We start from the raw sequence: 21694 nt of genomic DNA on the forward strand, positions 1-21694 counted from the left end.
CTGGTATGCAACGAAGGGAAAAAGATTTCACTGATTAACCCCGAAGTGGTTTTGCATCTTTTTCTTGCTTAATGTAAGCATATTATTAGAGAAGTCACACCATGCTGAAGCTAACGAGGGCAAAATGGTAGTCCATAGATTATTTTAAAATAACCCTTCAAGGTTATAAGTTTAAAAAAAAAAAAAAAACTCTATCCTAAATGGTCATTATATTTTGAGGATAAGATGCAATTAAAATGAGAAAAATAGGGCAAAATATATTCACTATTTCTAAAATATACTCTTTTAAGTAGCATCCAAACCAGAATACAGCACATGTTTACTTTAAATCTATTTTAGGAAGGAACTGAGCAGACAAGTGGCAGTACAGAATGAACAAAGCGTGGACAAATGCAGAACACTTCTTTATTATAGCAACATATAAAACTATAACCACACTCTACATCATGATTGATGGTGTTACTCAGCTCCCTCAGATTTGAGGGAATAGCTTGTGAAATTCTTAAAATATTCTAAAAATATTCCAAAAATAAATAGCTTGTGAAATTCACCAACCTTCTTTATAAGGACGTGGGATTGAAATGCACATACATGTTTTTGCTAAGAGCACATACATTTCCTTCTCCTCACTTTGTTCATAATCTCAGCGTTGTCAGATACCCTCAGTGAGTTAACTCAAAGCCTTTTATTATGGAAAGAACTGGCACAGTTATATTTGCCAGTGGCAACATCCTTAAAAATTAATAACTGATAGGGCACAGACAGATTTTTGACCTAGTTCCTTTTTCTTTTAGAGCAAAAAGAACTTTTACCTCGGCATCCAGCCCAACCCCTAAAGACTGACAATATCCTTCGAGCTCCTTTGAAAGCACCCTAAACAGCCATTTCCATTTTAATAGTTGGATGTGGATTGTACCCTTCAATCTGAAAGTCTTCAGCTTTGAAGTCATCAATTTTCTCAACTTTTCGAAGAATCTTGAGCTTTGGGAAAGGTCTGGGTTCTCGCTGAAGCTAAAAACAAAATAAGACCATTATTTTGCCATAATTGTACAACCTGTTGTAATTGCTCCTCACATCCATGAAACAAGTACACAGGATGTGATCAACAAAGTTTTATTTTACAGGAGTATGATCCTGTCGATACCTTGCCGTAGGTTATGTAACATGATTGGAGCGCAACGAGCTGCTTTCTTGCACAGATCAAGAGTGAAGGGTATTTTGTGACATTACACAGTGTCAGGAGCCTGGTGCCTCATCAGGTGTAAGTTCTTATAATCACTCTTGGCAAATTTATTAAAGATAGGAACACAGTCAATCTGTAACTCATGGTAGCTCTACGTTTACTTGAATTCCACAATCCCTAAGCCATCTATCCCTGGCAGGAAGAAGGAAAGATGACATGCATGGACAGTGAACAGAAAGAGATGAAAGCCAGGATTCCTGGGATGAACAGACAGTGGCAATTAGGATGTGAAGACAGGTCACAACCTATTACTATGTCTAAAAACGACTGGAGCAGAGAGCCAGAGAGAATAAGCCTGAAGTCACCTCCACTCAGGAGCAGCCAAACTCCCTCAAAGGAGTAACTTTTAAAACCTGGATCTAACCTGGAAGGGGCTAAAAAGTTTCCGATTCTGAATTTTTTTCCTTAAGGCTCATGAAGCAGATGAACTTACATTTTTATTGCCATTTCAAATCAATTGTTGGCTGCTATAACTTAGGGATTTCAACAGACTTTTGAAGTTTGGACCTAAATATTGTACTTAATGTAAAATTAACAAAAAATATTTATGGTCAGGGCGGTGGCTTATGCCTGTAATTCCAGAACTTTCGGAGGCTGAGGCAGGCGGATCACCTGAAGTCAGGAGTTTGAGACCAGCCTGGCCAACATGACGAAATCCCATCTCTACTAATAATACAAAAATTAGCTGGGTGTGGTGGCATGTGCCTGTAATCCCAGCTACATGGGAGGCTGAGGCAGAAGAATTGCTTGAACCCGGGAGGCGGAGGTTGCAGTGAGCTGAGATCGTACCACTGCACACTCCAGCCTGGCCAACAGAGAAAGACTCCGTCTCAAAAAAAAAAAAGGAAAAACATTTGCACTTCAGTTCTCCTTCAAGTTAAAATGAGTTAAAATGCCCCCTTTTGGACAATCCCCTGGCTTGAATGCGGCTCTTCCCTCTCTGGTACTGGTGCTTGGTACCTCACAGCACCTGACATGTTAAGTGCCCATGGTTGCTGAGGCAGATGCCTGCCTTGTCCTGCCCACCTAACCACCACTTCTCCCTAAACCGAAGCCCCACATTCGGAGCAGTCATCTTCATCTTGGACACAGCATTGAGCACATGCCTGTTCCACAATCAACTTTTTATCAAGAGAAGGTACCAAACCCAAAAGTAGAACATCTAATTCTTACCTGAATTTTCAGTGGCTCAATGTGATTCAGGTAAATATGTGCATCTCCCAAAGTGTGTATAAAGTCACCTGGCTATAAACCCGGGGGAGAAAGCACAACAGTATGTTAGTTTCAATTCCTTTAAAACATCATTTAAAAACATTAGAATATGCAGACACCGCAAGGCTTTTAAAAAAAAAATAATTTAGTGTAGCTTTTCCATTTTTTTGTAGCGACAGCATCTTGTTATGTTGCCCAGGCTGGTATTGAACTCCAGACCTCAAGCAATTGCTCCTGCCTCAGTCTCCCAAAGTGCTGGGATTACAGGCATGAGCCACCATACCCAACCTCAGCATAGCTTTTGAGAAAATCCATAGAAGCTGTATCACAAACAACCTGTATAGATCTGTTAGTGCATATACCACAGGGCCAGAAAACCTTCCAGAAAAGGAAGGTTTCAAAGTAAAAGCCGGTTCATGTCTTACTTACACATATCAAATTTGAAAGCTAATCAGAGACTAAACTCTCTGCAATTTGTTTTCCCATATTAAAGAAGTGAAGAGCTCAGTGTGTTAGGCTGGCAAGTCACCCTTCCCGAGACAGCCCACCTTCAGGCCCGTGATGTGCGCAATCATGTACGTGAGCAGGGCGTAGCTGGCGATGTTGAAAGGCACACCTAGGCCCATGTCTCCCGATCTCTGGTACAGCTGGCAGGACAGCTCACTGTTCACCACATAGAACTGGCAGAGGGCATGGCATGGAGGCAGCGCCATCAGAGGAAGATCTGAGGAACCAGCAGAGGAAGATAAGGAGGGGTGGTGGTTTGAAAGACCACAGCTAAAGGCAAAGTAAAACAGGAGAGAAACAGAAGCCAACTCATATGGTGGAGACCAGGAGAGAGAGCCACTAGGCTGCAGTGATGTCCATAACCCACAGCCCCTGCAGCGATGGCATGGAGCTGAGGGAGACTATCCATCGGTGCAAGGTTTCTGCAGATGTCCATTTACAGCTGAAGCAATGCTCTTCCATCAGAGCTGAAGAGATCTGGGCTACCTTCGTGGCACCAAATTACAAATACAGCAGGAATAATTCTGTTTGCCACAGGAAACTGGTGCTTCTGGTACACCCTCCTATATTAAAAGTCTCTATTACATGGCCAGGCACAGTGGCTCATGCCTGAAATCCCAACACTGGGACGCCAGGGTGGGCAGATCACTTGAGGCCAACTTGAGTTCGAGACTAGCCTGGCCAACATAGTGAAACCCCGTCTCTACTAAAAATACAAAAATTCGCGCGCCTGTGGTCCCAGCTTGGGGGCTGAGAAATGGGAACTCACTTGAACCTGGGAGGTGGAGGTTGCCGTGAGCGGAGATCACACCACTACACTCCAGCCTGGGCAACAGAGTGAGACTCAAAAAAAAAAAAATAAGTCTCTATTACAGATGTAAATATTTCACTCTAAGTACTTATGATATCCTGATAGAGTTTTGTTGTTGTTGTTGTTGTTGTTTTTAAATATTCAGGGTCTCACTCTGTTGCCCAGGCTGGAGTGCAATGGCGTGATCATGACTCACTACAGCCTCAAATTCCTGGGTTCAACTGATCCTCTCGCCTTGGCCTCTGGAGTTGTTGGAATTACAGGTGTGAGCCACCACACCTGGCTCTACACCCTGGTAGAGTTGAATTTTACAATATAATTGTTAAAAATGCTAGTGAGGTGGCAGCGAGCTGGAACTTCATCTGCTTCCATTTAAAATGTTAACATCTTACATGTAGTTTCTAGGCAATTTAAAGCCCTTTTCGGAGTAAGAATGAGTATAAATACGCAAATTAAGATCATCTGGTTGGGAGGCTGAGGCAGGCAGATCATCTGAGGTCAGGAGTTCAAGACCAGCCTGACCAACATGGTGAAACCCCGTCTCTACTAAAAATACAAAATTAGCCAGGCATGGTGGCACATGCCTGTAAATCCCAGCTACTTGGGAGGCTGAGGCAGGAGAATCACTTGAACCCAGGAGGCAGAGGTTACAGTGAGCCAAGATCGCGCTGTTGCATCCCAGCCTGGGCGACAGAGCAAAACTCTGTCTCAAAAAAAAAAAAAAATCCTCTGGGCCCAACCTCATGATCTGAAGGTGAAAGTGCAGCAAAATGTGACTTGCCCAAGGTCACACAATCAACCATGTGGCTGGGGGAAGTTCCCAGGGTCCTGCCTCCCTCAGGTGCCTTTGCACAAAACCACATTGCTTCCCTCTAAGAGTATGGTTAGTATAAATGAAGACAATGGGGTTCTTTTGACCTCTTGGATTCCAAGCGCACATGATGATTCTTCTGTCGTCAGGGTTCGTTTTGATGGTGTCAATCACTCTTTGCAGTTGGTCAACTCCCTGTCCTGAATAATCTGTAGAATTGTCAAAAAGAGGACAGGTACATACATTAATCACACATGTTATAAGATGGCCTTAGAGGTCATCTATTACAGCCTCTTACCCAGGGTCCCCCCTTGACCCATGGCTACAAGATATCTGGTGCATTCCGCAAAGTTTGCAGATCTCGGTGGGTTGAGTTCAAGGCCCTGTCTGACTCCTGGCTGTGTCCTCTGGAGCCCTAACAAAGTCTTTTTCCTCTTCTACACAGTCCTTTGAATATTTGATCTGTCATGGAGTCACCTCCTCCTGTTCCCCCCATAGCTAACCCTTTCCAGTCTCAACAATCTTAATTTCTTCCAATGCTCCTCACAAACTGAGGCTCTAAACCCATCAGCAATTCTTGTCACAATTTCACTGACAAAATCTAGTTTATCCTTGTCTCACAGAAAGTATTGTGTCTTATGTAGAATATAGTATTCCATATACTTTCCAACTAACAGAGGACCATGGATTCCTTTCTATCACCTCAGCAGCATGTTTCCGACACTTCCACCTAAAATTACTTTAGAGCTTAGCAGCTCAACACACGACTGACTTGGAAACATCAGGAAACCTCTATAATGATTACACCACCTTGTACTTTGCTCCCATTTCTGGTCTCTGGATTTTAATCCCTTTCCTTCCTTCTGAGATGGAACTGGAAGCTGAGAAGTGATTTGTTAACTGAAGTGCAGAGCTTCATAATCTCCTTTGGTTAAATTTCTACCTATTAGTGTCAGACTATATTCTGGTTCAGTAGTTCTCAAAATTTTGGGAGGAAAGTCCTCTCATGGTCACAGTTCCGAAAAAGGTAACATCAAAGATTTTTAAAAGATGAACCTTGGTGTAGTGTAGTTCTGTAACTTGATTGTAGTGGTTACAAGAGTCTACACATGCTAAAATTGCAAATACACACATACACAAGTGCACGTAAAACTAGCAAAATCTGACAACTCTGAGGAATGCACCAATGTGAATGTATACAGGATGTTACCCAAGATATTATCACTGGGGGAAACTGGGTAGAGAGTCCAGGGAAACTTTCTGTGCATTAAAAAAAAAAAAAAAAAAAAAAAAATATTTCCTGTGAATCTGTAAAACAAAATTAAAAACAAAAAGGGACAAACTTTCCTACTAAAATCCAACAGCTAAGCATTCATACCACTGTAAACTAAGACCATAATTTTATTAGGCCTTTTAAGTGACAAGAAATTATTGAATACTAGGCAGGATTTAAAGCATCATTAAGCCAGGGGACTGGCCTCACATCCTAAGGACACCCTACAACTGAGGTGCAGGCAACGACCTGCAGAACACTTACCTGCACAAGTAACTTGGCCCACGCAGCAACTTTTTTCATTGTGATAAAGTACACGTGACATTAAACTTACCATTTTTGTGTGCAATTCAGAAGCAATTAAGCACATTCCTGATGTTGGGCAACCATCACCATCACCCATCTCCCGAACTTTTTTGTCATCCCTAACAAAACTTTTGTCATCCCTAACAAAACCTCTGTGCCCATTAAACATAAACTCCCCATTCCTCTCTGTTCCCCAGTCCCTGGAAACTAGCATTCCACTTTCTGCCTTTAAGAACTTGCCTATTCTAGGTCCACACAGCATTTTTAAACTTCCTGAAGTTGCTAACATTTAACAGATCTCATGATTGCACATAAAATGTAGATTTTAGGCTTTTATTGAAGAATTCTGACATCCCCAGGCCCAAATTCCTCCAGGTGGCTGGAGGTGAAATGTGACTGTCTCCTTAGATGAGACACCTGCTCTCCAGGTTGCTGGTCTCTGCCCAGCTAGTAAATTGCACACACAAACCCCACATTCCAAGGTGGCATCTGCTTTTCCTAGGGACAGGTGGGAGGGGCTGGGCTCTGTGACATCCAGCAAGAGGTAACACCAACAGTGACAGGAAAGTGGAGGTCCAGGAGTGAGATGTTTCATTCTTTCTCCACCTCTGCAGAGCTGGAGTGGAGTGTGACCCTGGCACTGCGCTTTACAGCAGCGCCACCTACAGCACGCTGTGGCTCAGCCTCGAAAGGGAGATTAAAGCCACAACAAAGCGCATTTTGTCCCTTGTCCCATTCCCCAACATGAACACCATGCAGCTATCTGCCGATGACACAGGTATGGAAAGTGCCAAGCGCCCAGTAAGTGCCAGTCATCAAGAGTGTGAAACGGCCTTCATGAGGCTTAATTGTGGCTTAACCTGGCACCACCCCTCACAAGGTCAAAGCTATACATGAGCTCCTGTGACACTGACTCATCCCCCGGACCTTATCTAAAACAACGGAGCAAACACGTGCTAGGAAGGGCACTCAGGAAATGGAAGGCATTGTTCTGTCTCCTCACCTGATTCCATATCTCTGTATTCTGCCCCAAAATGCCTCCACTGGAAGCCATAAACTGGGCCCAAGTCCCCTTCTTCTCTGGTGGAGAATCCCAGGCTGTCCAAAAAGTCTCGGGATCCATTGGCATCCCAGATTTTCACTCCCTTGGAAGACAGCTCTTTAGCATTTGTGGATCCCTGGAAGAGATGGGGAGAGCAGAGCAGGCATCCAGGTAAATCCTAAGCCATCTCAGTTGATCCCCCCGAGACACCACCTACAAGGGCCTCTGGCCCCTGCTGACTTGCTGGGAGGTGCGCACTTGACACCACCCATATGGAACCCATCCTTTTTTTTTGTTTTTTGAGAGTTTCGCTCTTGTTGCCCAGGCTGGAGTGCAATGGCGCGATCGTGGTTCACGGCACCCTCCACCTCCCGGGTTCAAGCGATTCCCCTGCCTCAGCCTCCCAAGTACCTGGGATTACAGGCAAGCGCCACCACACCCAGCTAATTTTGTATTTTTAGTAGAGACAGCGTTTCTCCATGTTGGTCAGGCTGGCCTCGAACTCCTGACCTCAGGTGATCCGCCCGCTTCAGCCTCCGAAAGTGCTGGGATTACAGGCGTGAACCACCACACCCAGCTGCCCATCCTATCTTTAAGCAGGCTGGTCCCAGCCCAGATTCCTGAGGGCTTTAGGACAGTCTGATCCCTTCTTTGGAACCACCCTCTCAGATCTTTTCTTCCATTCCCCTCAACTAAGCTTTCTAGACTAAACACCTCCAAGTGCTTTTAAGTATTCCACCGATCTGACAGTTTTATGTTTCTTAATGAAACGTGTTGTCTACATGTAATACCCCCAAATGAATTTAATGCCTACATGCAATCTGTTCAGTGTACTTCTACCTGGCATACAGGATATTCCTAATGATCAGACTAATCAGTATTTTACTGATGCAGGTGCATCAACTCCTGTATTTGATCGAGTCACCAGTGGAGTAACTCCAACTATCAAGGTGAGTCTGACATTCCTGGCAAGGATTCCTTAGAATCCTGAATTGAAGCACTAAGTTGAAACAAGGGGATGCATTTTATTTCTGAGTATCTTGCTTCCTCCCTTTCTACTGTTGAGTTTGTCCCGATTTTCTTAATTTCCAACAAATCATTTCTCAATCTTTTACATATTGCTTCAAAAGTCTCTCCTTTTCATCCATTCAGACCAGGCTCTAGCCAGTTTAAGAATGTTGTCTTCTGAGGTTTCCGATGATATGTTTCAAATCCAAGGCTCATTGTTGGTCAAGATAGGCCAATACAGAACAAAATACCCCAAAAATACAGAGCTAAGGCAGACCTGGGGCTGGATCCAAATTTAAGCCCTTTCTAAAATGGGATAAGAGGGCTTGGGTCTGGCTTGCCCCAAGACCATACAAGCCACACCAAGTGCTCTATAGAAGGGATCCCAGCTTCTAGCATGGCCCAGACCTAAGCCCAGACCTAAGCCCAGACCTCAGCCACCTTCCAAAAAGCACTGGTCAGAACATCGCTGGTTCTAGACCAGGACACGGAACACAGAGAAGCTTGGGCTGGGCTGCTGCCTGTCTTCACAGCACTCTGGCCCCGGCCTGAGGTACCTACTCAGCCCTCTGGAAGGGGTTCACCTTGTTACTGAAGAGACTCTTCTAGAGTTTATATGAACATGGGAACACAGGTGGTATCTATATTTATTGATCAATATATGTTGACTCCTACTATGTGGCAGGCTGTGTTTGAGGCCCTGGCGATACAACAGTGAACACGAGAAACAAATCCTCTGCCCTTATAAAGCTTATAGCACATTTCACTTATTTATTTACTATCTGCTGTCCCGCTTCTAACAGGGGAAGGGAAAGGCTGACATACCTCAGATGGTGATGTTCATCTATGGAGAAAGACCAAGGAGGTTGGGGGAGAGTCATAGCTTTAAATCAGGAGGTCTAGGAAGGCTTGCCCAAGTGGGGTAGAGACTCAAAGGAAGAAGCCAAGCGTGGGGGAAGAAGGTTCCAGGGAGTGGGGATGTCCCGGTGTGCTCAAAAACTCACAAGAACAGCAGGGCTGGTGCAGAGAGCAGCAGCTAAGGCCAGAGCCAAAAAAGGGACCCCATAAGGACCGTGGCTCTGAGTGAAATGGAGCCACTAAGGGCTTGAGGGTGAGGAATGATATGCTTTGACCTTTGGTGTTCTTTTTTTGTTTTTGAGATGGGTTCTCCCTCTGTCGCCCAGGCTGGAGTACAGTGCCACGATCTCAGCTCACTACAACCTCCGCCTCTTGGGCAATTCTCATGCCTCAGCCTCCTGAGTAGCTGGGATTACAGACATGCACCAGCACACCTGGCTAATTTTTTGTTATTAGTAGAGACTGGGGTTTCGCCATGTTGGCCAGGCTGGTCTCAAATTCCTAACCTCAGGTGATCTGACTCGGCCTCCCAAAGTGCTGGGATTATAGGCGTGAGCCATCACACCTGGCGGCTTTGACTTTTGAAAGGATCTCACTGGCTGCTGTGTTGAGAACAGACTACTGACTTCTAATAGCAGCAACTTCTTTACCTTGATAAACCACAGCAACTCCTCCAAAACACCCTTCCAGAACACACGTTTGGTTGTCAGCAGAGGAAATTCATCTGAAAAACAATTTGCCACACGGTTTCAAGATGGGAAGACAGATCATGCCATCCAGCTTTCTTCAGGGAAGAAAACTGCCCTGGGACGTGAGGCCCTGGAGCATCCAGAAAGCCTAGACTCCTGCAAAGTGGGCCAGAGATCAGGGTGGAGCTCCCAGGCTGCAAGTCACATCAGTGACCCAATTCAGGCTGAGACAGCACTTCTGTGCCCCGGTGACCACTGGACACAGGAATTCCATACAGTGAGATGGTGGCGAGGGCAGGGATGACCATGTGGAAAAAGAGGAGCTATCATCCACTGCCCACTAGTGCTAATCCTGTCACAAAGGTGTGAAGACAACACCAAGCATGTGTCCCAGGAACAAAAAGGGAGGCATCAGAAGTGTCGAGCCACAGAGAAACAAAAGTGTAAAAACTTATCTTTAAATGCAGCACTCGTTCATCCCACACTCTCTTGTGGAATAGTTTATATTCAGACAACAGAGAGATTTTTGCAAGCACCTGCTTTTATCAGAATTGCCTACCAAGCATTATTTCCGCCATTTGTAACATATAGGGAAGCTATATGAGAAGTAACTTGCTCAATGTCTAAGCAGAAAGGTGGGTTAAAAATGAGGTCTATGGCTCATCAAAGGCCCCTGGGCTTGGAGCTGCAGAAAAGTGGATCCCTCTCCTCAGACAAAACTCCTCCAAGCTGTCCCACGCGGATCAGCCACAGCGGCTGGTGTGTATTCGTCTCTAGATGGGTCCGTGGGCTGGAGGGCTTTTCCGCTAACTACAGTGAATCTGCTTCAACAAGAATGGGTTTCCCCATTCAAAACCACCTCCACCCGTGTCAAGGGTGCGCTCCATTTATCTGAGAGGTCAAGGTCAGCCCCTGGCTTACACATCTTGGAGTCCCCTCCCCCACGCAGCAGGCGCAGGATACACGGCGACGTACACGCTGTACGGTGTGACGGCGACAGGACGGTGTGACGTTAGGGAAGGCCAACGGCTGCCTAACGTCCCGTGCCCACCTCGCCCCGCCCCACTGTCCCCTGAAAGCCTGGCGCCAATAACCCGCGAGACATTTTTTGCCTGGGGTGCGCCTGTCTGAAAGGAAAGAGGAAAGGACGAGTAAAAACTTATACTCGAACTCCTGAATTTCTCTTTTCAAGGTTTAAGAGGAAAGCTGGTTCGTGGGAATTGGATGGGAGGCCACCAGGAAACCCAAGTTCCCGCGCCAGTTTCAGTTCTCTCCTCTTTCCGCCGCCTTTGCCCCGCCCACATCATTTTCGCTCCAGTTTTTGAAAACTCTGCAAAGCGGAATGGTCAACAGGGGAAAAAGGAGGAGGGGCAAAAGCCGGGACTTTCAGACCAAGGCGCGGTCAAGCCCAGGCAGCTCTCCCTAACTCTCAAGCATGGGGCAAACGCTGCCCGATCACGCTCGCCTTAGAGGCCACGGCATCACTGGGGTGACTGCGAGCCCCGGCCGTGGAGCCGCTGGGACGCGGCTTACCTCCCGGCTGTCGCTCCTGTGTGTGTTACCCTGCGCCAATCACGTCCCTGATGGGACCCTCAGTTTCGGCGTCTGTAAGGCGGGGAGGACGATGCGTCCCCTCCCTCGCAGGATTGAGGTTAGGACTAAACGGGGTCCGCAGCGCCGGGCAGCTCCCGAGCGCTCTCCCCAGCCGCGCCTCCCTCCTTCCCGCCACCGGTGCCGCAGGGGCCCGCGGCGTCACCTCTCAGGCTGTAGCGCGCCTGCATGCCGAATACCGACAGGGTGCCGGTGCCCGTGCGGTCGTCCTTCCTGACGCCGCAGCGGAGGATGTGCTCGATCTGCCCCAGGTACTGCAGCTCCCCGTGCGGCGGACGCGGCTCGACGTCCCGCTCCTGTGCGGAGGGCGGCAAGGGCCGGCGCGGCAGCTCGGAGCCGGCGACGGGCATGGCGCGGCTGGCGGCGGGACAGAGGCAGGCGAAGTGGCGCGGCGAGCGGCGGGACTGAGGAAGACGAAGTGGCGCGGCGGGACAGAGGCAGGCGAAGTAGCGCAATAGGAGGATCCCTTCCGCGCGCTCTTTTCCCGCCGCTGTCCCGCGCTCCGCCTCTTCCTGCTCGGCGGGGTCGCAGCGGCCCCAGCTCTGGAGGGCGTGCGCCGGAGGGAAACGCTGGAGCCAAGGGTGTGGCACAGAAAGGAGCCCGGGGCAACAGCTGAGAGTCTTAGGAAACCCGGGGACCTGGATGCAGGTGCGGTGGCTGGGAAGGACTGCTCCCTTTGGGAACCGTCTGGTCGACCGCGCCTTCTCTAAGCCAGCAGCACAGTTCCCACGTTTTCCTGCGGTCTTATCAACAAAACTGCTATTTGAGATCTGTTTCCTACAACTAATAAGTGATTTGCATTTCTATTTCTTCTTTCTCACTGAAGGCAACCGAAGCAAGTGGTATAATGCAGCTTTTCTACTTGATTAAAGACCGCCAGGGCGCTGGACGCGGTAGCTCACGCCTGTAATCCTAGCACTTTGGCGGGCCGAGGCGGGTGGATCACCTGAGGTCAGGAGTTCAAGACCAGCCTGGACAACATGGTGAAACCCCGTCTCTACTAAAAATACAAAAATTAGCTGGGCGTGGTGGCTACTTGGGAGGCTGAGGCAGAAGAATTGCTTGAACCTGGGAGGCAGAGGTTGCAGTAAGCCAAGATCCGACCACTGTACTCCAGCCTGGGCGACAGAGCAAGACTCTGTTTCAAAAAAAAAAAAAAAAAAAGACTGCCAGGGCTTTTCCAAGGTTTTTTGTTTGAGCCCTGGCGGTCTTTTTTTTTTTTTTTTTTTGAGACAGTCTTGCTCTCTCACCCAGGCTGGAGTGCAGTAGCGTGATCTCGGCTCACTGCAATCTCCGCCTCCTGGGTTCAAGCAATTCTCCTGCCTCAGCTTCCCGTGTAGCTGGGACTACAGGCGCGCGCCACCACGCCAGGCTAATTTTTTTTTTCATGTTTAGTAGAGACGGGGCTTCGCCATGTTAGCCAGGCTGGTCTCGAACTCCTCACCTCAGGTGATCCACCCGCATTGGCCTCCCAAAGTGCTGGGATTACAGGCGTGAGCCACCGCACTTGGCCCCAAGTTTTTAATAGACCACATTTTCCAATTTTACTGAATTGTTTATAACATTAACACTGGGGAGTGGGAACTGTTGACGAAAAGAGTTAAACTCTGTAAAATATTTGAAGAAATTTATTCTGAGCCAAATATGAGTGACCAATGGCCGGTGATAGAGCCCTCAGCAGATCCTGAGAACATGTCCCCAAGGTGGTTGGGCTACAACTTGATTTTTTATACATTTGGTTGAAAGAATTGTTATCTAAAGATTTGGAATCAATAGAGGGCTGGGCGCAGTGGCTCACGCCTGTAATCCCAGCACTTGGGAGGTCGAGGCGGGCGGATCACGAGGTCAGGAGATTGAGACCATCCTAGCCAACATGGTGAAACCTGTCTCTACTGAAAATATAAAAATTAGTGGGGCGAGGTGGCACGCGCCTGTAACCCCAGGTACTCAGGAGGCTGAGGTAGGAGAATCACTTGAACCCGGGAGGCGGAGGTTGGTTGCAGTAGCTGAGAAAGCGCCACTGCACTCCAGTGTGGGCGACAGAGCTGTATGGGGAAGAAAAAAAAAAAGTTTTGAATCAATAGAAAGGAATATCTCGTTAAGATAAGGGGTTGTGGAGACCATGGATTCATCATGCAGATTAAAACTCCAGGTAGCAGGCTTTAGAGAGATAGATTGTAAATGTTTCTTGTCAGACTTAAAGAGTGTGTTCTACCTGTCTTAAAGCCTGTGTTGATGTCAATGCTGGTCAGCTGTGCCTAAATTCCAAACGGAGGAGGGAATAATGAGGCATGTCTGGCTCCCCTTCCCATCATGGCCTGAACTAGTTTTTGAGGTTAAATTTGGAATGCCTTTGACCCAGGGGAGGGGTCTTTTCAGATGGTTCTGGGGCTTAGAATTTTATTTTTGGTTTACAGAACGATTTTATAATGAGTTTAAAATGCACTGATACATGTGTTGTACTTGCAAGCATCCTTTTGCTTCAACTGTTGATTGAGTACAGAGGTGCTCTCAGCATTTTGGGTGGGACTTTTCTTAGCTGGACCGGTTTGTTCTGCACATTGCAGGGCTTTAGCAGGACTGTGGAAAGCCAACCATATGTTGGCTGAAAACTGTCCCTACACGTTTCCCTACACGTTTCCGAGCACCAGCAAGATCCCAGGCTGAAAATATTCCAGATTATCCAGATGCACCTTATCTGTGTTTAATTTCCTTGTGTTCTTCTTCTTCTTCTTTTTTTTTTTTTTTGAGGTGGAATCTTGCTCTGCCCCTCAGGCTATAGTGCAGTGGTGCTCAGCTCACTGCAAACTCTGCTGCACGGGTTCAAGCAATTCTGCCTCAGCCTTCCAAGTAGTTGGAACTACAGGCGCCTGCCACCATGCCCAGCTACTTTTTTTTTTTTTTTTTTTTGCATTTTTAGGAGAGACGGGGTTTCACCATGTTGGTCAGGCTTGTCTCAAACTTCTGACCTGAAGTGATCTGCCCACCTCAGCCTCCCAAAGTGCTGGGATTAAAGGCGTGAGCCACCATGCCCAGCCTTACTTGTGTTATTTTTTTAAAACCTGATACATAATAATTGTGAGGTAGACAGGGCTTGACTCTGTAGGCAGGGCTCTGACACAGGACCAAATTGAGGAGTAGTCAAAACAAGGACGGGGCAGAAGTAGTTTTCCATAAGATGTGCCCACCAGTGTGCCATGTCAGTTTACCATTGTCATGGCAACACCCAGAGCTTAGTGCCCCTTTCCATGGCAATGAGCCGACAACCCGGAAGTTACCACCCTTTTTCTAGACATTTCTGCCTAATCTGCCCCTTAATTTGCATGTAATTGAAAGTAGGTTATAAATATCACTGCAGACCTGCCTTTGAGCTACTGCTGTCAGCACACTGCCTATAGGGTAGCTCTGCTCCGCAGGAGCACTCAGGGAACTGTAATGCTGCCACATCAGTAGAGCTTTTCTTCTACCAGGTAGTTCTTAAATTCTTTCCTAAGCAAAACCAAGAACCCTCCTGGGCTAAGCCCAATTCCGGGCTCACCTGCCCTGCATCAGTTGCACATCCTTGTGTGTTTTCTTTCTTTTTTTCTTTTCGACGGAGTCTTGCTCTGTCACCCAGGCTGGAGTGCAGTGGCACAATCTCAGCTCACTGCAACCTCTGCCTCCCAGGCTCAAGCAATTCTCCTGCCTCAGCCTCCCGAGTAACTAGGATTACAGGCACCCGTCACCATGCCCAGCTAGTTTTTGTATTTTTAGTAGAGACGAAGTTTCACCATGTTACCCAAGCTGGTCTCGAACTCCTCACCTGAAGTAATCTGCCTGCCTCGAGCCTCCCAAAGTGCTGGGATACAGGCGTGAGCCACTGCACCTGGCCCCTTGTGTTATTTTGAGGCTGGTTTATTTGTTCCACCCAAATACCAGCTAAATCACATCTCAAGACTAGGCTCCTCTGCCCACATGGAGCTTCCACTTCTGCTGCCTTCCTTGAGTATCTTGGCTTGATAGTAAAGACAGAATGGTTCTTTTCAAAGTGGTTACTCCATAAATGTCAGTCAGAATGAATGGTTCTCTCAGACACATTTCATTCATTCATTCATTAACACACATTTATATCATGGTGCCTTCCTCATATCCACAAACAGCAAGACAGACAAGGTCCTTTTCTTCATGGAACTGATATTCTGGTAGCGACAAACACACAAAAGTAACCAAACAAGATATCTGTGGATAGTGACAAGTGTGATGATAGTAAATTAATGGGTATAGCACTAAACAGTGATTGTGTAGAGGGTGCTTTAGATCTGATCACCAGGAGGCCTCATCGAGGAAGTCACATTTGAGCTGAGACCTGAATACTGGGAAGAAACCAGCAGGGGAAGATCTGGGGAAAGAACATTCCATTCAGCAGGTGCATTTATGCCAGTAGGTGCCACAGTGCTTGCATCTATAAAAACATCCCCCAATAGGGATGGTCATGATGCTTAATCCTGTCTTGTTCTAGGAAGAAATAATAATTATTAGTGGATACATTAACTTATTGGAGTATAAAAAGCTCTTCCTTCTCATTAAGAGATATATTTGTTTAAAATTTTACTTTTATATGTTTAGTAGTCATAGAAATTTGTAGTATATTTATGTTATTTTAATCAATTATGTACAAAAAATAATTATAATGATCACCCAATCTAGAATAAATATTTCCTACCTAGAATTTGATGTCACAGGATATTCTTAATTTTTAAAATTTAAAAATGATCAAAATTTTACTGATCAACAAAAGATATTTAAGCATAAAAATCTACTACATTAGGATAAAATTCTTAGGAATGTAGACTGAAATAAGAGTTTAGGGAGAAAATGGAATGAGATAAAATTTCTCATTGTTAAAAGGAAAACTTGTATATTTGTTTAAATGAATGATGCTGGGTCAAATTGCGATGATATTTAGATTCCATTTGGTACATTTTAGAGAGGGATGACCTGCTAATATTTACAATGCGTGGGAAAATAACAATTTGCTATTCTTTCAACTTAGACAGAAAAATGACATGCAAGTATGTTGCAACTTTTTCAGTTTCCTTTGAGGAAGTATGAGAGAGCAAAAACATTTGAAAATTATTGGTCTAGAAAAATCTTCCCTTTACAAATTCAAACATGTAGGTAAACTTAGGTAAAGAAAAGCAGAAAATTAATGTTTTTGAGAGTCAATTATGAATCAGTTACTTGATAATACTATTTTTTATTGTTGCAACTACCATCTATCAATGAGTATCATGAGCCACACATTATGGATTAATGTAGTTCTCACAACTACTCTATAAAACACAAACTTTTACAGTAGTTCCCCCTTATCCACGGGGGATATGTTCCAAGACCCCCAGGGGATGTCTGAAACTGCAGATAGTACTGAACCTTATACATACCATGTTTTTTTCCTATACCTACATACCTATGATAAAGTTGAATTCATAAATTAGTCACAGGTAGAGATTAACAACAATAACTAATACTAAAATAGAACAATTATAACAGTATGCCAGCATCCGTATCTTGTGCTTTGGGGCCATAATTAAGTAAAGTAAGGGTTCCTTGAACCCAGAAAGGGTTCCTAAGAGAACAACTTGGGGAATGTAGTTATCGTGGAGCCACTGGACAAAGGGATAATTCACCTCCAGAGAGGAAGGGGGCAGGGACAGCATGAGATTTAATGGCATGCAATTGAAAACTTACTATGTATTTCTGGAATTTTCCACATAATATTTTAAAACCGCAGTTGATCTCGGGTAACTGAAAGCTTGGAAAGCAAAACCACAGATTAGCGGGGCACTAGTGTACTGTAATTACCTTATAGATGACACTGAGATTAAGGATCTTGGCCAAAGTGACACATCTAGAAAATATAGTAGCCAGGATGAAAATCCAGTTCAGCCTGCATGCAAAATCTTCTTTCCATTTAGCTGTTTTGAGCCTGAATTCCCCCATTCTCTTTCCACTCTATAAGCTTTTGATAGCTCATTGGATAGAGAATAGGTTCTCTTAATCACTTATTTTTTTGTCACCTTCACTAACAAATATTTAAAATCTATGGTTGAATAGACTGTATTTGAGATTTATTGCACACCAAGGAACCCAGGATTCTATCAATAATTCCCTGCCAGGAGCAGTGGCTCATGCCTGTAATTACAGCACTTTTGGAGGCTCAGGCGGGCAGATTGCCTGAGCCCGGGAGTTTGAGACCAGCCTGGACAACATGGAGAAACCCCATCTCTACTAAAAAAATACAAAAATAGACAGGCATGATAGTACCTGTAGTCCCAGCTACTCAGGAGGCTGAGGTGGGAGGATCACCTGAGCCAAGGAGGTCAAGGCTTCAGTGAGCCCAGATAATGCCACTGCACTCGAGCCTGGGCAATAGAGTAAGACCCTGTCTCAAAAAATATATATATATAATTCTCATTTTTTTATAGCCTTCAGTTATGATTTAGAAAAGGTTTATCTTCATTTGGAGTTAATTATATTCAATTGGCTGCCTCTGAACTCTAACTTTCTCTGACAAGCCTTTCTATCAGGTAGATCAAGACTGGGTGAAAAGTTCTTTAAAAGTTCAGAGTTCTCTCTCTTTCATTACATTTCTTTTATTTATTTATTTATTGAAAAAGAGTCTTGCTCTGTTGCCCAGGCTGGAGTACAGTGGCACAATCTTGGCTCAGTGCGACCTCTGCCTCCAAGGTTCAAGCAATTCTCCTGTCTCAGCCTCCCGAGTAGCTGGGATTACAGGCATGCGCCACCACGCCTGGCTAATTTTTGTATTTTTAGTAGATACAGGTTTTCACCATGTTGGCTAGGCTGGTTTCGAACTCCTGACCTCAGGTAATCCACCCACCTTGGTCTTCCAAAGTGCTGGGATTACAGGTGTGAGGCACCGCGCCTGGCCTACATTTCTTTTTATAATTTGAAATACTGACTGTATATACTCTCACTGTAATCCTTAGTGATATATACTGACAAATAGCTCTCCTATTATTGTGTTGCACCAAGGTCCAAATTATGAGGTTGAGCGTCAGCCAGAAAAATCTTGTGTTTTCCATAAAATATGTATGTCAAAAGACAGGGCTGTTGTGCCAATTTTAAAAGGTAACTATGTAGCACACCCGCGTTCAAAACAGCATTATTCACAATAGCCAAAAGATGGAAGCAACCCAAGTGTCCATCAGTAGCTGAATGGATAAGCAAAACTGGGTAAATATATGCAAGAATATTAGCCCAAAAAAGGAAGTTCTGAGACATGCAACAACATGGATGAACCTTGAAAACATTGCGCTAAGTGAAATAAACCAGTCACTGTGATTGCACCACTGCACTCCAGCCTGGGCGACAGAGTAAGACCCTGTCTTAGAAAACAAAAAACAAAACAAAACAAAACAAAAGACAAATACTGTATGATTCCACCTACATGCAGTACCTAGAGTAGTCAAATTCATAGAAAGTACAGTTGTGGTTGCTAGGGGCTGGGGGATGGGGAAACCGGAAGTAAGTGCTTAACGAGTACAGAGTTTCAGTTTGGGAATATAAAAAGGTTCTGAAGATGGACAGTGGTGATGGTTGCACAACAATGTGAGTGTACTTAATGCCACAAATTGTGCACTTTAAAATGGTTAAAATGGTAAATTAATGCCGTGTATATTTTACCACAATTTAAAAAAAGACTATACAGAAGCTATTGGTCTTTACAAAACAAAGCAGTGAATCTCAGATTTTTTTCCCAAAAAGTCAATTATATATATTTTAAGTGCAAAAGCAAACTAAAGGAAGAACATTTTGTTAATTAGGAAGTGACATGTTTGTAGATGTGATAGAACATAGACACCTAGGTGATTTAGTATTTATTCAATATACAAAGAACTACTAATGTACCGTAAAAGGTAATACATATTACATTTGATTTTTTAAGAAGAAATTTTCATTTTAACTCAATTTGAGTATTAATAGCTAAGCTGTTCAACATAAGTAAACTAAGAGTACTTCATAGTATATAGCTAACATACTTTCCTGCAACTATGTTTATTGCATTATCCTTTTTTATTTCAGGATTTCCAGGTCCCAGATGAAGAGATAATTCTACTTACTGGATAGAGGATGCATTAGATCTTCTTACCTTAAAAAAAAAAAGGCAGCAATGATCAAAATACTAATAAATTACTTACAGACTCAGTTTATTTTTTCTTGGAGTAAAAGTCCAGGATGGGTAATAGAATACATGCTCTTAGCTTTTGGAAAAATTGATACTGTATATAGCAAAATAATGTGAAACCCATATCCATGGATATTCTTAACAATTTGAAGAAATCTTCACAGTTTTCCTGGGTTGTTGAGCCTCTAAGATGGTCTTTTCCTCTGATGTGATAATAAAGTGTTTATTCTGTACTCTACATGCATATAGTGTTTGGTCAATAGACTTCTGTTACTCATGAGTCATTACATTAGTCAACAAATTTTGTATGTTTGCCTTTCACGATGATGATGATGGTAAGAGCCCATCTACAAAAGCTTATTAAATACTCAGGATGTGCAAGACATTGTGTTACAGCCTGTGACTGTTGATTCCAGGGCCGGCAGCTGTGAAACTTGGGGATGGGAAATAAAACACATTGCAAGCCAATCAGGAACGTCCAGGCACTTTGGATGCTAGATAACTAGAAGAAAGTTCCAGAAGAGGGTTCTAAATATATATTTCACCCTATAAAATTGGAATTCATGTTTCAGTGAGCTGTATACCTGCAGCTAGGGCACCTAGCAAATGTTTACGTGATTGAAAATGCCAGGGTGATTCTTTTCTACCATCTTTTCCTGGTTTTTCCGTTAGTGTCTTTCTCTTTAAACTTTGGCAGGTTTGGGACCCTGAATGCATTGATATAACCAGAAAATAGACAGAATTTTATCCATGATACCAAATAAGATGCACAAAAAAGAAATTCAGTTAGTAAACAAACTTGGAAAATGTTTATTCTCATGAATAATAAAAAACCATAAAAATTATAACAATAAGATAAAAATTTTTCATTTATTACTGAAGATTTTAAAAATAGAAGTGCCAGGCCGGGCACAGTGGCTCATGCCTGTAATCCCAGCCCTTGGGGAGGCTGAGGCGGAAGGATCACTTGAGGCCAGGAGTTTGAGACCAGCCCGGCCAACATGGTGAAAATGCATCTCTACTAAAAAATACAAAAATTAGCCAAGTGTGGTGGTGCACACCTGTAATCCCAGCTACTTGGGAGGCTGAGGCATGAGAATCGCTTGAACCTGGGAGGTGGAGGTTGCCGTGAGCCAAGATCACGCCACTGCAATCCTACCTGGGCAACAGAGAGAGACTGTCTCAAAAAATTGAAATGCCAGTTAGTATTTGAGAAACTGGTACTGCAGACATTGCTGTTATTAAATTTAGCGCTCTCCCTCTCTCTCTCTCTCTCTCTCTCTCTCTCTCTCTCTCTATATATATATATATATATATATATATCCAGAACAATAAGATGTTAATAACCTCTAAACAGTAATTCTATTTCTTGGAATCTAAGAAAATAAGTAGAAAATGTGAATAAGGAAAACAGTAAAATGATAATAGTGGTTGTGTTAAGATGGTGGGTATTATGGATAATTTTTGTCGTCTAAATGTTTGGTAGTTGTGATTTTATTACTTTTAGAATTTTACAACTATACATAAAAAAGAAAAACATTAACATTGCCCGTGAAAAATCACTTCATGTGCCTTGTTAGTAAATAATTTGCTTGATCTCCCAGTTACTCAGTATCTCACTTCCCATTGCCATTGGAAGTCCCAACATCTGGGAAGAGATAGATGACTTTATGGGAAATACTTTGATTTGGCTACAAATGCATAGTCAGTACCCACTGGGGCACCAGCATGAGGCTTCCTTTCTCTAAAACCTATCGTGTCTCACCAGTGCTGTAGAGTGAAGCTCAGACTCCACAGCCCAGCACTCTGAACCCTGACCTCTTCCCACCTTTGCCTTCCACCTTTGCCTACTGTTACTCTTGTTGTATTCTACTAATATTCATTTACACGTGTTTATTAATTAATTTATTCAACAAATATTGAGGGTTTGCCCTGTGCCAGGCACAGTCCTAAGTCCCCACTGACAAAGAGAAGAGCAAAAACTCTAGAACGGTGGTACCCTCATGGACTGTAGGTCTCGGGACGGAGATGAACATTCATAAAGAGCCACGTGGGTAAATGTCACCTTACAAGAGTTGAGTGCAAATGGTGGTATGGTCATGTATGAAAGGGGAGAGGGTATGTTGCCCCTAGTT

At 44.3% G+C, this 21694-nt stretch overlaps 4 protein-coding genes across 6 annotated transcripts in view; 2 read left to right on the forward strand and 2 right to left on the reverse strand.

Annotated features, from left to right (window-relative positions):
• The window catches only part of ENOSF1 (enolase superfamily member 1), a 41278-nt gene extending 39184 nt beyond the window's left edge, over positions 1-2094 (forward strand). For both annotated transcript variants that reach the window (XR_008495393.1, XR_010124150.1), the window contains one exon: positions 795-2094. The gene's annotated coding sequence lies outside the window, so the exon portion shown is untranslated. The remainder of the gene's footprint in view (positions 1-794) is intronic.
• Positions 386-12106, reverse strand: TYMS (thymidylate synthetase). Its single transcript, XM_054460327.2, has 7 exons — positions 11517-12106; positions 9722-9795; positions 7167-7341; positions 4692-4793; positions 3004-3179; positions 2417-2488; positions 386-1011 (listed from the first exon to the last, which is right to left on the reverse strand). Exons 1-7 carry the CDS (start codon positions 11719-11721, stop codon positions 874-876), a joined length of 942 nt encoding a protein of 313 aa, XP_054316302.1. The 5' UTR covers positions 11722-12106; the 3' UTR covers positions 386-873.
• Positions 8077-19938, forward strand: LOC134738431 (TYMS opposite strand protein-like). 2 transcript variants are annotated; one of them, XR_010124151.1, is made up of 2 exons: positions 8077-8155; positions 19457-19834. XR_010124151.1 is itself a non-coding variant. In XM_063653472.1 (2 exons), exons 1-2 carry the CDS (start codon positions 11196-11198, stop codon positions 19499-19501), a joined length of 261 nt encoding a protein of 86 aa, XP_063509542.1. In that variant the 5' UTR covers positions 10358-11195; the 3' UTR covers positions 19502-19938. The 2 variants fall into 2 exon arrangements, 1 of the variants encoding a protein (XP_063509542.1); XM_063653472.1 differs by lacking the exon at positions 8077-8155 and adding an exon at positions 10358-11411 and having other exon boundaries at positions 19457-19938.
• The window catches only part of CLUL1 (clusterin like 1), a 64516-nt gene continuing 62060 nt past the window's right edge, over positions 19239-21694 (reverse strand). The window contains exon 15 of the mRNA XM_054460321.2: positions 19239-19523. Within this exon, the coding sequence (XP_054316296.2) occupies positions 19520-19523 (4 nt within the window). The 3' untranslated portion in view covers positions 19239-19519. The remainder of the gene's footprint in view (positions 19524-21694) is intronic.

Source organism: Pongo pygmaeus, chromosome 17, assembly GCF_028885625.2.
Source record: "Pongo pygmaeus isolate AG05252 chromosome 17, NHGRI_mPonPyg2-v2.0_pri, whole genome shotgun sequence".
NCBI classification, from domain to species: domain Eukaryota; kingdom Metazoa; phylum Chordata; class Mammalia; order Primates; family Hominidae; genus Pongo; species Pongo pygmaeus.